This window comes from Psammomys obesus, unplaced genomic scaffold (assembly GCF_907164565.1).
Source record: "Psammomys obesus unplaced genomic scaffold, mPsaObe1.curated_primary_1811, whole genome shotgun sequence".
Classification (NCBI taxonomy): Eukaryota; Metazoa; Chordata; class Mammalia; order Rodentia; family Muridae; genus Psammomys; species Psammomys obesus.
Genome location: NW_026596117.1, coordinates 23,639,485 through 23,655,112, shown reverse-complemented (window position 1 = coordinate 23,655,112; position 15,628 = coordinate 23,639,485). Strand labels below are relative to the sequence as shown.

Below are 15,628 nucleotides of genomic sequence, written 5' to 3'. Positions count from 1 at the left end.
CTGGTGATTTCGAGTGACAAGTTGAAAACTGACAGATTGAGAAGTCTGCTTTTGTACCATCTTGATCTTATTTAGAAGAGCTGTGTAGTAGGAAAAGACATACTTACCAGTGGCCAGCCTTTCCAAAACTGTCATGATACGTCACACTCTCTTAAGAGTGTTTATTTTCTTGGATGTTACTTCGGAATATTAGAATGTATTAGATTATGTTTGGAATATATTGTCTTTTAGGTTTTTTTACTAATGACCTTTGCCTGCACAATTGTTAAAAATTTCCTCCTTTTTTTGTACTACTTTGTAGAAGCCAAGTACCAAAATTTAAATTGTTGCCAGAGTTTCAGCTATTTTCTATAGTTATTTTTGTTGTTGAGTTTAAATGCTTCTGATGTAATTGCTGGAGATAAGCATGTTTTCATGCTTATGCCCATATACATATCTTAGACTTCTCTTTTCAGAATATCATATGAAATATTATTTTACTTTTGTCAGCATAATTTAAAATATTTTATTGGTTTTGTATGTGACACACAATTCAGTGTATGTTAAACCATCTTGTATCACTGAAAGACCAACAATAAAACACTTAGAACCCATATTAGCTAGCTGCTTTAGCTTTAAAAAAACTGAAATGAATGAAGCCGGTGCTCCTTTGTAATTGAACCGCTGGATAATTATTTGAATCTGTGATCATTATTTTAAAAGAATCAAATGTTTGACTTTTTATTTTTAGAGTGTTATTTAACATTTTTTTAAGTAAAATGTTAGAACTATTTAGTAAGTTTTGTTTTTGAAATATAGTTTAGTTTCAAAGAATCCATTAAAACAAATTGGCCTATTGAATCTGAGAAGAGATTAATATTTATAGTTGTTAAAACTCATGCTGTATTGCTATTTCTATGCCAGTGTTAAAATTGCAGCCACTAACGGGTTTGCAGTTTTATGAAAAGGAAAATAAGTACAGGTATGTTGCTCAATTAGCTGATGTTCATGACACGGGATTCTAACAGCGTTTGTTTTTCTCCCCCCTTCTGTCATTCCAACATCTCTTTTGCGAACTGTGAACTACAGTGGAAGACAAGCATTCCAGCGATGCCAGTAGTTTGCTCCCACAGAATATTTTGTCTCAAACAAGCAGACACAATGACAAAGACTACAGACTGCCAAGAGCAGAGACTCACAGTAGCTCTACGCCAGTCCAGCACCCCATCAAACCAGTGGTTCATCCGACCGCTACCCCAAGCACTGTTCCTTCTAGTCCATTTACGCTTCAGTCTGATCACCAGCCAAAGAAATCATTTGATGCTAATGGAGCATCTACTTTATCAAAACTGCCTACACCCACAGCTTCTGTCCCTGCACAGAAAACAGAAAGAAAAGGTATGCCGGTCCTACTAGATGCTGCACGTTGAACTATAGTTGTAAAATACTCTTTTCTTTGGCTCAAATAAGACTCAGTTATAAATTCTGTTTCAGTCTTTTAGAGTGTTATTAAGTAGATTCAAGACTAAAATTAGTTTAGGTTTCTTTTATTTTATAATTCTCAGAACTCAACATTTTGTTTTCTTTTTTGTTTTGACACTGAAACCAATCAGCCCTCACTTCTAGTGAGACTGTGAACTGAGAGTAAACATTGCAACACAAAGTCCCTTCATACAACCTTAGCATGCTCAAAAAATTAAAACGTGGCAACAGCTGGTTGGGGTGGTAGACAACATAAGCAGCATTAAAAGTCCCTACACGTAAGGCTTTCACAATTCAAGCTTCAAGCTCAGGAAATGGTTTTCAATCTCAGGGAAGTAGAAGGGACTCTGAAAACAGTAGCAGTTACATATATATTAGAGAATGGTGACTCACATCAGGCTGATTTGCTCGTCTGGTAGAGTGCTGAATTAAGTGATATATGAGTAACTTCTTTGGTTGTGTGTTTCTGTGATGCTCCGTCCTCAGGCCTTGATAAAGTCTAAGGCATTTGTGGTTTGTTTGTACATGGTGGTACCAGGCACCTGGAATAATGGTAATAAATGTGTTAGAGTTGGAGAAAAGCCCGCCTTGACCATTGTTTTAAAGTCTACTTGTAATAGAAGCGTTATTAAAGGATCTCACAGTAGGTGTAGTTCTATTTAATGTTGCTGTAGCATTTGAGAGAAAGCAGTTTGTGTTTGCTTGAGGGACAGAAGTGTGGGGAACTGTGAACCTCATCAGTTTTTTAAGAAACAATGTCGGTGTCGGGGTGAAACAAAGGACTCAACTTGGAGTTTTTTGCTGTTTTTGGGTTTTTTTGTTTTGTTTTGTTTTGTTTGTACCTGTTGAGTTGGCATTGGACATTGGTTAGCCTGTCTTAATATACAAACAGGAAGTAACAGACAAATATAGATATACCAGAAATACAAAAGTGTTTCTTTATCAAGTAGCACCTGATGACTTTTCCTAATTGCTCTCATGTCTCTTCTAGTTGAAAGTCCTTCTAGAGTTGAGCTTCACAAAACAAGCAGTAGATTTGAGTCCTTACCTAACTGCAGTCAAGTAAGCCCATGTTAGAAGAGTCCAGTGAATTTAAGTTAAGTTTTTCATTTAGTAAGTTAAAGGTATGGCTTGTTTGAAGTTAGTTTTCTAACGCAGAGCAGCTATAGAAGCAGAACTGCTCATAGATCTCATGTGAACTCTTAGCACAAGTTAACAGACCAGTTCAGAAATATGCTGGTGAGTCAGTCCCTTAGTCTCAAATCCCATATTCTGTTTTACGGTGTAAAGTATGAGTGAGCCTGGACTTAACTGTGTCTTTACGCAGGAATGGCCTTTCGTTGCTGACATAAAAAGGACATTAACTGGCCAAAGTGGATCAACCTCAAAGCAACCTGCTCATTGTTTTAAAGTACCTTTAAGGATACTAAATGTTTTTATAAAATTGAGAGGTTGATTTAGAAAGAGAGAGACAAATAATTGTTGAATAAATATATTTATATGTAGTAAATGTTACATGTAGTTCACATTTGGTCAACTTAAAAAATGTTTCTAAAGTTTAAAAAAATGCTTACCTTCTTTCTCCTATGTTTTTTGTGGCATTTTAAAGGTGTATTGGAAACAGCCTTGTAAAAAGAATATTAGAAAGTAATTGCTCATAACACAAGTAAGGACTATACCAGAGATGCATGTTTACTGCTTACAAGCTGGTAAATTTCACTGTTACAGTTCTTGATTACACTGAGCAGCATCAGAACAAAACCAAAATCTTTTTGTCTTCACCCTGCCTATTAGGTGACAGTTTTAACACTGATAGAAGATGATGCCATAGGAATATAAGTAGTGATTAATGATTCATGGAATAAATAAAATAAAATTTCTTTGTCTCTGAGGAAAGTAAAAGAAACATGCTTTAAAGAGATAAGAGCTAAAGAAAGTCACAAATTTTATGTACAAAAAATAATAATGAATACAAATAAATATAACAGACTCAAGTTAAACCACTGTAGGTGATAACAGATTTTCATGAGGAGAAATTGTTATCATTTCAGTAATGTTTCTTTCATTTGTCTATGGACCCAAACCAGCAAAGCTGGAAGTAGGTGATAAGCAATCTGATGGTCTCAGGGTTTGAAAAATGCTTCAGTACTAAATGTACTTGAGATAGGTTTGGGATTTATACATTAGAAAGGTGCTATTCCTAGTTGTTTGACCATGGAAGTGGTATTGTGAAAAGACTCAGCAAGTTTGAGGTGATTCTCACCTCCTCTAGGGCCATGAAGGTTGCTGGTTTAATTCTTAGAGTTAAATACAGATGTTTGTGAAGGTTGCTGGATTAGTTCTTAGAGTTGAGTACGGTGTTTATGATTACGTTAGTTAACAATGTAATTCCCATGTGGTACTTTGGAGTCTTACACTTGGGACTCTTGGCTTCATATGTTGTGCCTTAACAGTCATAATATGCACATAATTCTTAAATGGGTGTGTAGAGAAAGGGAGGCTTTTAGCAAATGTTACTGCTAAACAGTGTTAATACTGTAAGAAAACTGAACATTCTCAGTTGTCTAATCTTCTGTTATCTCACTGCCCATATTTCTAAAACCCTTTCCTTGGTTAAGGTTGCATTCTTGCTAAGCTTGACTTACTACCAGTTTTGAGCTAAAATAACAGTGCTTAGTTGTTATTGAATGTGTATGTATAGTTACATACATGTACACATATACACACAGATAAACCTTATCTAGATGGCATGGATTACATTTAGTGTTGTTGAGTTTAGTTTCCTTCAGAAAAGTTCAGTAAATGCTTCTGTTACTATATAAAAAGCTAGTATATTGGTAGGCATAAATTTTGTCAATATGATTAATCTGTTTTTTACTGTTTTTTATTATTTTTTTTTTGTTCACTTCAGTTTCTTGAAATCTAGTTGTTTTTAGAAAAAAATTGTAAACATTCTGGTTTCCTATTACTATTACACAGGGTCTCACTAATGTAGCCACACTTAACTCATATTTTTAAAGACACACACACAGTCACACAAGTTAAATTGGTTTGTTATTAATCTGCCAGGATATATGACTTGGCACCTGTGCTCTCTTTCTTAAGAGAATGCTAATGTCTTCAGGGTTTATAATTCTAGTTTGTCAAATACAATAAAGATTAAGCTATTGGTACTTTGTGGTCAGGTGCATTGAATATACACATAGGAAGTAGACACATGTACACATAAGTTTGGGAGGGAGTAAGGGGGGGCTACATTTAGGATACAAAGTGAATGAACTAATATAAAAAATAAATTTAATTAAATTAAAAAAAAGTATGAAGGCTTTCCATACATGGCCACCCATCTTTTATTCCCAAATACTAGAAAATGGGATTCTCCTTTATTTTTACTATTTTTTTAAAGACCCTATTTATAGATATAAATGTTCATTGTAAAATTTTGCAACTTAACTACCACAAAATTTGTCCATAGTCTTCTCATTCATTATGTTTGTAGCTCATTTTGGTCATGACTGGTATGGTGCCTACCTGATAACTGTCAGTTGTCTGTTGGTTATTGCTGTGGCTTATAGGCAGTTTTGACCTTATGTGATCACAGTACATAAGTAAAGTCCTGTAGCCTCCATCAAGTTTTTTGCATTGTGTGCTTGGTGTTTAGCATATAGCACTGTGATTTTCAAATTGTGTATGATCATTTATCAGGTATTTAAAAGCAACTAGATTAATGTTCCAGTTTCTCAATGATAGATAGGTGTGTATAATTATCTACCTCATTGCATTACAGCCAGACATGTATTTCCTGAGGATCAAATAGAGTTTATGTTAGGTGTGTAGCACGTGGATTATGCTGCTGGGATAATGTTGGGATATTGTTGGTTTAGTTTCTGATGTTTAGGCATTTTTTGAGCCTTATCTTCCTTTTATTTAGAATCTGCTTCAGGAGACAAATCAGTATCACATTCTTGCACAACTCCTTCCACATCTTCCGCCTCTGGCCTGAACCCTACGTCTGCGCCTCCAACATCTGCTTCAACAGTACCTGTTTCTCCTGTTCCACAATCACCAATACCTCCGTTACTTCAGGACCCAAACCTTCTTAGACAGTTGCTTCCTGCTTTGCAAGCCACACTACAGCTTAATAATTCTAATGTGGACATATCCAAAATAAATGAAGGTAAATGGCTATCCTTACAGTTTTGAGCATTATATTCTGCTCTGTATAAAGTTATTTCTAAAATTCTCCATTCTAGAATGATTCTTGGTTTTCTTTTCAAATCTGTGTTGGGGTTTCCTGCCTCAGAATTAATATCCCCGATGTCCTTGATCAGACAAATGTTTTAGCAGTGTCTGCATGCAGTTTTAAAATCTGTTATTACAAAGATCATCTCCATGCATTTTCTCTATTTCATCTCTATGCATTTCCTTGTAATAGTACTGTTAAGTAATTTTTATTCATCTAAAAGGTAGAGCCTTCTGAAACTGGTTGGTTTTGTTATTTACTCTCTACATTTTGGTGGTTTTATTTTATTCCGGAAGGTAACTGTAATAATTTAAACCCATCTATAAAAAGCATTCTTAGGCATCAAAAATACATGATATTCCTAAGTACCAGCTGTTTTGGTATCCCTCTAGAACCCATGGTGAGTGCTGCTGTACAGGGCTTTATTGGTCAAGTTGTTGAAAACAGCTGCAATGTGAAACAGCAGCTTTTTCTTTGATTGATTGCCAATAACAGACTCAAGGAGATAATTGGTTTACCTTTGCTGTGAACGTGCTCTCTCCCTCTGACTATTTCAAGTCTTTAAAAAATAATTTATTTAATTTTTATTTTTTTGTGCATTAGTGTAAGGTTATCAGATCCCTTGGAATTGACATTACAGACAGTTGTGACCTGCCACGTGGGTGCTGGGAATTGAACCCAGGTCCTTTAGAAGAGCAGACAGTGTTTTAAACCACTGAGCCATCTCTCCAGCTCCCCATTTCAAGTCTTTATGCCGATTAATTTACTGCGTATGCTGTGCTTTCAGTTTGAAAATTCTAAAAAAACTAGTTTGTCTTTTTACTATTGTCATTGTTACCTCTGAATTTCAAGTTAGTGATGCAAGATGAACTTGCTTGTTTTGATTGGGGTTTGGATGTTTGAAGTTCTTACAGCAGCTGTGACACAAGCTTCCCTGCAGTCCATCATCCACAAGTTTCTTACTGCTGGACCATCTGCGTTCAACATCACCTCTCTGATTTCTCAAGCTGCCCAGCTTTCTACACAAGGTACCCTTCCTCTTGGATTATTTATAAAATTCTCTTTCTCTTTTGCTTTGAAATTAAGGGAAAGTTTGTTTTCAGTTTGAGAAGATATTTGTTATAATGATTTTGTTTGACTTTTACTATTCGTATGCTCTCAGGTATGTTATTTCCTTTGCTTTAGACTTTGGTATTCGCCTGACTTATTAATGTATTTCATAATACATTAATTTATTACATATATTTTAATCAGAATATAAATTACTGAAAATAAATTTTTCCTCAACGCAAAAAAGCAAACTATATATATACTCTCAGTCTTTTTTGAAATAACTCATATAGTTGAGGAGGTGGAAGTTTGTTTGGATTATTGTTGGATGGTTTTTGACTAGAGGAAGCAGAAGTGACTTTTGCCTCTTCATTAGTTTGTGTCTATTCTCATTATGCAAAAGAGGTGGTGCAGTAGTACAAGGGTATGAAAGTCCACAGACAAAGCAGACATAGCGTGTTGCAGAATCGAGGTTCAGTGGTAGAGGGCCATAGCCCTTTGTTTAGTCTCATGTGGCAAGGAACTGGACAATTCCTGCACCTAGGAGGAGAATAAATACGAACTAAGGATAGTAAGGGTGCTACTGTGTGAGAATGAGTTCCGGCTTAGCTTTCCAGTGTGAGAAGGAAGGAAAGTTGCCCTTGCTGGGCTTTGTTACTTCAGTAAGGACATCAGCTTATGATAGATTCAGCTGTTTATCTTTGGAATGTGTGGAGCGACATAGCAGACCTCACTATATACACAAAGCATGTGGGGTCATTTGAAATTAATGACATCATTCTTTTACAGCCCAGCCATCTAATCAGTCTCCAATGTCTCTTACATCTGATGCTTCATCCCCAAGATCCTATGTGTCTCCAAGAATAAGCACACCTCAGACTAACACAGTCCCTATTAAACCTTTGATTAGTACTCCACCTGTTTCAGCACAGCCAAAGGTATGTCACTTTTGTAAGAACTGTGAAAATGGCTAACTTTCAGCAATTCTAACATTTTAGAATCTGTATTTTTGGGAAATGTGCTTTGAGGTAGTGGTAAAATGAATGCCAGGTGACTGATACTAGACAGGCAGTAGGGATGAGCTTCCAGCAGGCTTGAATCTGAACCTTTTTGTGTACACTTTGTGATTCATTTCTCATTATTTTTAGGATTATGACATGCAATTCTGTACAAACAGAGTCTGTAGAAAAGTTAGTATTTTTCAAATTTCCCTACAGCCTTTTTTTTTTTATTCTACAAATTTATTTTTAAGAGTGAACCAGCTTCTCTGCTAAGAATTAAGTTATATCAACTTTGCACCTATCACATTTGATTCTTGATCACAATTCACTGGGTTTTTTTTTTTTAATGTTTATGTGTTTAGGCTCATGGGTACGTGGGTGTGGGATCTTCAATTTTTCTCAACCTTATTTATTGAGGCAGTGTCTTTCAGTTGAACCCAGAGATCATGAATAAGTCTAATCAGGCTAGCTAATTCAGTCTGAAAATCCTGTTCCTGTAGTTTGGTTGGCTACCATCCTAGACTACCATTTATGTAAGTTCTGGGGGTCTTGATCCTGGGGTTGGCATCTCTAGTATATGTTCTCCATGGAGTCATCTCCCCACTTTTTTCTTTTTAATTAAGATACTCTACCTCTTAATAGTGAGGTTTAGGGTTGGAGAAATGGCTTAGTGGTTTAGAGCACTGGCTGCTCTCCCAGAGGACCTGGGTTCAATTCCCAGCACCTACATGGCAGCTCATAACTATCTATAACTCCTGCTCCTGGGGATCCCACCCCCTCACACATGCAGACAAAATACCAACGTGCATAAAGTAAAAATAAAAATTTTTTTAAAGTGAGGTTTGCAGCTTAGTTTGTATAAAAATTGTGGCCTTTTTTGTTTTATGATAAAGGGAAGAAAGTTTTATGTTTATGATAAAGGGAAGCAGGAATTATTGTAATTCTAGGACATCTGAATATATATGTGTATATGTATATATGTACATATATATATATCTTTGTCTAGGACATCTGATTTGTGTGTGTGTGTGTCCAGATGTCTGTCCTCCATTTTCAGCCATGGGCCTCTCTTGTTTTATCTATAGGGTAACAAAAAAAAATTTTTTTGTTGATTTCTCAAATTGAATACATATACTATATATATACTATACATACTTGCAAACTCATGTTGATATGTGCTTGAAATCAAGAGTATCTGTGTTCCAGTATATCTGATGTTACAGAATTCATAAAGAGAAATGCTGTATTAGAAAACTGCTGAATAATAGCTTTTATTTTTGGTATTAGTAATGTGCTTTCATGATTTTCACTATAGGGTGTTTTATAAGAGCTGATGGGTCAAATTTTAACTTTTTGGGTCAGAGAGAAGGCTAAGTTGTTAAGAGTAATTACTGAAGCAAGATAGGAGTTTGGATCCCAGCACTCAATTTTGGTGGCTCAACAGACACCTAGAACTAGCTCCAAGGGATCTAACACTCAAGTAAAGCAACTCTGATTTGACTTTGTGAAAACTGCTAATTTTGTGTTTATTAACTAAATGTGTGGGTATATGAATTGTGACAATTATGTTAGTCCCTGTAGAATGTCATCAGTATTCAAGTTTTTTTGTTTATCTAATTTTCTTGCAATTTGCCTGTGTGATATCTTACCAGATTTTGACGTTTTAGGTTAGTACTCCAGTAGTTAAGCAAGGACCAGTGTCACATTCTGCTACACAGCAGCCTGTAACTGCTGACAAGCAGCAGGGGCATGAACCTGTCTCTCCTCGAAATCTTCAGCGCTTAAGGTTAGTTGCTGTGTGGTGAGACTATGTAGTTGTTATTAATGTGGCATCCTGTGCTGTTTGAGCAGGATATACATGATAGTACTTCACAGAAGAATGTCATTGTTGTATGTAACAGGTCTGTGGGTGACTTTACTGAACAAGTCACACAGTTTACTCCTACACTCTTTGTAGGCAAGATAAATGTTGGGTCGAAAGTTTAATGGGTGGGAAGGTGCCCCCACTCCTACCCACTGGGAGGGCTGCCTGGCTACAGGAGGTAGCAACTTAAGGCTTCTTAACCCTGCTTCTAGGAATCTTAGAAAAAATCTGTTGCTTTTTTGGTCTCATGTTATCAATGTGTTCACTCAGAATTCCTCAGTGAAATGCCTTTGTTTTGCCTTAATGTATTTCACTATTTAAAGAACAGTTTGATACTGAACACATACTTCTTGTTAACTCGATGTCTATAAAATATTCACATGTGCCTTATATCTGACTATTGATTTTGCTCTGAGGTCATTCTGCTCTCATTTGGAGTTTCAGTTTCAAATTTGATAGAAACCCCATGTTCCAAAGACTCTTCTTAAAAGTGCATTGAGTAATACATGATATACTTTGGATCACTGGTTTTATTTGGTAATTTTAGAAAAACCCTGTTTTGCTAAGAATTGAGATATTTTGAAATTAATGCACATTTTTTCTCCTGCCATCTAGAAATTACCTTGAAGCCTCCTGTGCATTCACTTGTTTCTCTTGCAGCAGCCAGAGAAGTCCGTCACCTGGTCCAAATCATACATGTAGTAGTAATACATCAGCTGCAGCTGTGGTACCACAGAATGCATCTGCTCGCCCTGCATGCTCACTAACACCTACTCTAGCAGCGCACTTCAATGATAACCTCATAAAACATGTGCAAGGGTGGCCTGCAGACCATGCAGAGAAACAGGTATGGCTCTCCCTTCTTCTGCCTTGCCTTCCTCTCCCCTCTTTTCTATTATTTCTCTTCTCTCTTTCTTTTGTGTGGTGCTTATCTGAAACTTGCTGTGTAAATGTGAAGCTGGTGTGGAATTTACCGTCTTACCACTTCCTCCACTAGAGTGCTGGGATGACAGGTATGGGCTGATTGAAACACTCTTCACCATTGAAGAATCTTTTGTGTTTAGACATGAACCAAGTTTTATTCTGTACTTTTAGTGTAAATTCTTTATAGTGTATGTAAACATGTTCATGTTTTATGTGAGCTTCATTCTTTAACTACAGGCATCAAGATTGCGAGAAGAAGCCCATAATATGGGAAGTGTTCACATGTCAGAAATATGTACTGAGTTAAAAAATTTGAGATCTTTAGTTCGAGTATGTGAAATTCAGGCAACTTTGCGAGAACAGAGGTAAGTTTTTCACTGTATTAATTGTTTCCATATAATATATATGTGTATTATAATAATATTAATAGTTTTGGGTTTTGAATGGGTGAGTTTAATAAGCATATCAGAAGCAATAGTAAAAAAGAAAGAACAGCAGGTAAATCATAACAAAAGATCAAACCAGGTGATGAGTTCCTGACGGATTTTTCAGACATAGCAGTGTACAGTCTGGGTGAGCTCCTGCTTTCCATTCCCACCATGGGAAAAACAGTATCACCTGTACTGGGAATGCTCACCTAGAATTTCTGAAACTGTTAATCATTTTCTTGGTCACATGAGTGGGAACTGGCCTGTCTTATGAGAAGGACGACTCAGGAGACATGAAATAAATGTTCTGGTAGCTTCAGTAGCACATGACAACGAATGTAACGTGTATTACCTGTGTGTGTGGCATCTTCTCAGTTGCTTGCCACCTTGTGGTTTTGAGGAAGGGTCTAGATTTGGCCAGCAAACCCCAGAGAGCCTCCTGTCTCTGCCTCTCCAAGGCTACGGAGATCACAGACACATGCTCTTCCATCTGCCTTTTTAACATGTATGCTGGGAATGCAAGCTCAGATCTCTTAATTTGTGCAGCAAGTGCCTCCTTGCTGACATTCTTCTAGCCTCAGAAACATTCTGTTGTTTTACAATTATGTATGGTGTTTTTCCTACCCATACCTGTCAGAAGCACCTTTTAAGATTCCCCCATGAGATACCTGTAATTGGCTAGTGGCAAACCCTTAATTTACTTCCTTCAGCATTACCCAGATGGATGTTAACTGACTTAATAGCTTTTCCAGTTTGTTTGAGTTCTAACAGAAGAATTATATTGACCCTTATTTACCTGCTACTTAATTTTCCAGGAAGAAAATCCAGTCTTTCTAAAGCTTAGTGATTACAGTATCTAGTTTAAGTTGATCAGCCTCATTTTTTTTATTCATTTAAGGAAGTAGTTTGTGACTGGTCAGTTTCTGTTGAAGGGTTCAGAATCTCTACGTGTAATGGAACTGCCAGCAGCGTCCCTGTGCTAGGGCTATCATTTAATAAAAGTGTGGTTTGAATGCAAGTGTTTCAATACTTGTAAAGGCAATCTGATATTCAAGAAAGGGACTACATGAGCAGTAAGTGGGAACCATGTGCCGCTTGTTTTTACTGTACAAGATGATGCTTCATACTCGGGCAGGGCAAAAGAAAGGGGTATGAAGAGACTCGCTTCGCTAAAAACACTGCAGTTGCAGTATTGGAATTGCTCCTTTTCTGAGCTTCGTAAGGTTAAAATTAACACAAAAGGCTGGGTGATTTGATGTGACAGTTGCTTGATTAGGGTGTTATTGTTGGTTTTTAACCCTATAGAAAGGACGGCTCATGAGTCAGCAACTTCAAATGAGATAAGCCTGCAAATAGGAAGATTATGGGAAGAACCATAGGGGTGTCTACTTCAGGAAGGTGATGTTCACCTGCTTTTGGTTCAGTTGTGGGAATGATGAGTCAAAACAGATCTTCATGATCAGTACTCATAGGCTGTAGAAGTATTTCTGTACTTTATCCTGCCTACTGAGTGTTATGGTGGCTTGGTTTCCCGTGTTGGCTTTATTGGGCTTTTTCCGCTTAGGTTTGTGGCTCTGTACACTTTGATTTATAGCCAGCCATGCTCCACGAGGACACATCATTTAAAAATGACATGTTCCTGGCACCGAATTAGAAATGCCCCTTTTGATTTCCAGTTATGTATACGATTACATGATTAAATTTATATTACTGTTTATACTCTTAGATATCTGGGAAACAAAGACAGTGCTGTATTGTCTATCCAGGTGTAGTGCATCTGCAATCTTAGTGTTCTTCCCTGTGCCTATTCTGTTTATCTGGCATTTCACATAGATAGGATATTAGATAGCACAGGTATATTTGAAACACATGCAACGAAAGCAGACTTTTTAGTGGTGTTATACCGTATCTATATACATCATAATTTCAAGAAAATGTTCATTCTTATCCCCAAACCATAAGTACATGGTTGTGATTTGTACAGCTGAAACTTGGAATCCCGGTATCTTTTCTATTTTTGTTAATCTGGTGATGTTTCTTACTTTCGAATATCTGTTGGAATTCTTTCACCCAGGCTTGGTTAGGAAATAGCTCTGGCCCTCAGACAGTATTGCGACGTAATAGACGGGCACCTGACTTTCAGTTGTTCTTAATATATCTTACCACAGTTTAAAAGTATAGAAGAGAGAATGCCTTAGGAGTAATTCTGAGGATTCACCATACCATTAGTCACACCTTAAAGTGCTGATTTTTATTTTTACGTTATATAACTGTATGCATTTACTGTTTACACTGTGCTATTTCTTTGCATGTCTCCAGTGTGTGATGAGTAACCTAGTTTTCACTTTCAAAAGTCGCAATTTTGAAATAACACATTGTATTTGGCACAGTTTCATGTTATCCACATCTACAGTGATTACTTCATAGTTCATTGGCCTCTTGTCTCTCTTTAATTCCGATCTTAACTCTAGTGTAAGCAAGAATCAATGCAACCACGTAACTCTTTTTAATGGTTATGCTACACATAAATTTCAAATCATTCTGTATGTAAATATTGAAAAATTGCTACAAAATTAAGAAAAATTTCAGGTTTCCAGTATTTTAATGTTTGACTTGTTACATGCTTTTATTTTTAAACTAAGATGTTTTATTATTCAGTTTAACTAGTGACTCATATAATACTTACATAGTTTTTTGTAACATACAAATCTTAATTTCTGCTTTTATTTTTCAGGATACTGTTTTTGAGACAACAAATTAAGGAACTCGAAAAGCTAAAAAATCAGAATTCCTTCATGGTTTGAAGATGTGAATAATTGCACATGATCTCATACAGGAACTGTAAATCTGTTGCCCGGTCATAACATGTTGAGCTGCATTTAAGTGGACTGTGGACCGTTAAGCTGGGCAATGGAATGACACAGGGACGGGGGTCTGTGAGAGTCAATTCAGGGGAAAGACACAAGATTGATTTGTAAATCCCTTGAAATGTAGATTTCTTGTAGATGTATCTTCACGTTGTAAATATGTTTTGTAGAGTGAAGCCATGGGAAGCCATGTGTAACAGAGCTTAGACATCTGAAACTAATCAATGCTGAGGTGGCTAAATACCTAGCCTTTTACCTGGAAACCTGTCTGCAAAATTAGCTTTTTTTAAAAAAAGAAAAAAATTGGGGGGTTAATTTATCATTCAGAAATCTTGCATTTTCAAAAATCCAGTGCAAGCACCAGGTAGTCTGTGTCTGAGGATACGATTTTGAACCTTATGAGCAGTGTAAAAATATCATGAGACAGCTGGCCAGCACTTGCATCTGATCAAGAGCGGTGCTGCTCCGTTTGTTTTGCAAAGAAATTTTTTTCGTTTTCTGTATGTTCCATTCCCTCTGAAGTCCTTGGCCTGATTTTATCCATTTTTTAAAGGTGCCCCCTTCCTTTCTTAGGGCACTGTTGCTGTGGCACTTTTCTATAACCTTCTCATTCCTGTGTACAGTAGCTGGAAGTTGCCGTGATCGAGCATAACCCAGTTTGTATAAATTATTGAAATCCATTTGCACCCTCTAAGGATGGACTTAAAGATACTGCTGGGCGAGTGTGCTGAAAGTACATTGACTGCTCAAATATAAGGAAGTGGCCCAATGAACATGGTTGTGGGAGGGGAAAGGAGAAACAAAGCTAGTCAGATGTGAATTGTATCTGTTGTAATAAACATGTTTAAACAAACGAATTTTGTTACTTTTTTTTATTCTTTCGGGCAGTGCATACTAGAATTTGAACAACATGGGAATTCTTTATCAAAACTGTTCTTGTTGAATATTTATGTCTTACTACAATGATTCCTTAAAGGGAAGCTTTGTTTAAAGCATATCAACAATAAATTGTGTAAAAGATATTTAATGAATGTGAAATCCAACAAGAATTAGGAGTCATTTCCCAAGTGGTGTCATTTGTTCAGACTGGTTTACCTGTTTTGCTATTGTGACACTTCATTTTGAAGGCTGTTGTAGCTATCTCTTCAAGTCTGGTGCTGACTACTCTTAGCATCACAGAATACTCAGTTTGTGTCATGGAGTTTCCTGCTGTGGGAAAGCTCAGCTTTGTATAGTGTTTCCAAAAGTATATTAAAATAAAAAGCTATTGCTACTATAAAACTACCTTGGCTTCCCCCCTCCCATTTGCTGAAAAATATTAGTCACATGGCCTTAGCATGACACTGCCAGTGTTGTAGCGAATCAATCATAGAGAGTTTTGTAAAGTCTTTAACCTGAAAATTGTAACATCTGACATACACCTTTTGTTGCCATTGTTAGGGCAGAAGTAGGCTTCCAGATCTACCATCACCAAAGGCTGATTGTTTTACACAAAAATCAACGCTAACTTTCTGAAATACTGAAATCTGAATGTTACTTCGTTGCTTTGACTATACTTAATTATATTTAAGCTACAGAAGGTGGTATTGATGCTTTCTCTAACTTTAATCTACAAATCTGAAAGTACTGGTGTTTCTGAAACACAGATTTGATGGTGTGATGGAGAGGAGGGATAGATACCCTTACCCTGGAAGCTGACTTCCCCTTGTTACTCACAGTACTTTTTAAACGTTAAGAAAAGACAAATGTCATGTTTTATGATGAAATGTTCATGCCCGTGGAGTTACTAG

At 36.6% G+C, this 15,628-nt stretch overlaps 1 protein-coding gene across 4 annotated transcripts in view; it reads left to right on the top strand.

The window, feature by feature from the left end:
* Positions 1-15,123, top strand: part of Wac (WW domain containing adaptor with coiled-coil) — a 54,640-nt gene extending 39,517 nt beyond the window's left edge. Inside the window, exons 7-14 of one of the 4 annotated variants that reach the window (XM_055629191.1) lie at positions 1,069-1,377; positions 5,393-5,638; positions 6,610-6,732; positions 7,544-7,692; positions 9,423-9,541; positions 10,280-10,466; positions 10,781-10,908; positions 13,706-15,123. In XM_055629191.1, coding sequence (XP_055485166.1) covers positions 1,069-1,377; positions 5,393-5,638; positions 6,610-6,732; positions 7,544-7,692; positions 9,423-9,541; positions 10,280-10,466; positions 10,781-10,908; positions 13,706-13,775 — 1,331 coding nt within the window. In that variant the 3' untranslated portion in view covers positions 13,776-15,123. The remainder of the gene's footprint in view (positions 1-1,068; positions 1,378-5,392; positions 5,639-6,609; positions 6,733-7,543; positions 7,693-9,422; positions 9,542-10,279; positions 10,467-10,780; positions 10,909-13,705) is intronic. The other 3 variants (XM_055629189.1, XM_055629192.1, XM_055629190.1) reach the window with 3 other exon arrangements.
* Positions 15,124-15,628: the final 505 nt, after the last annotated feature.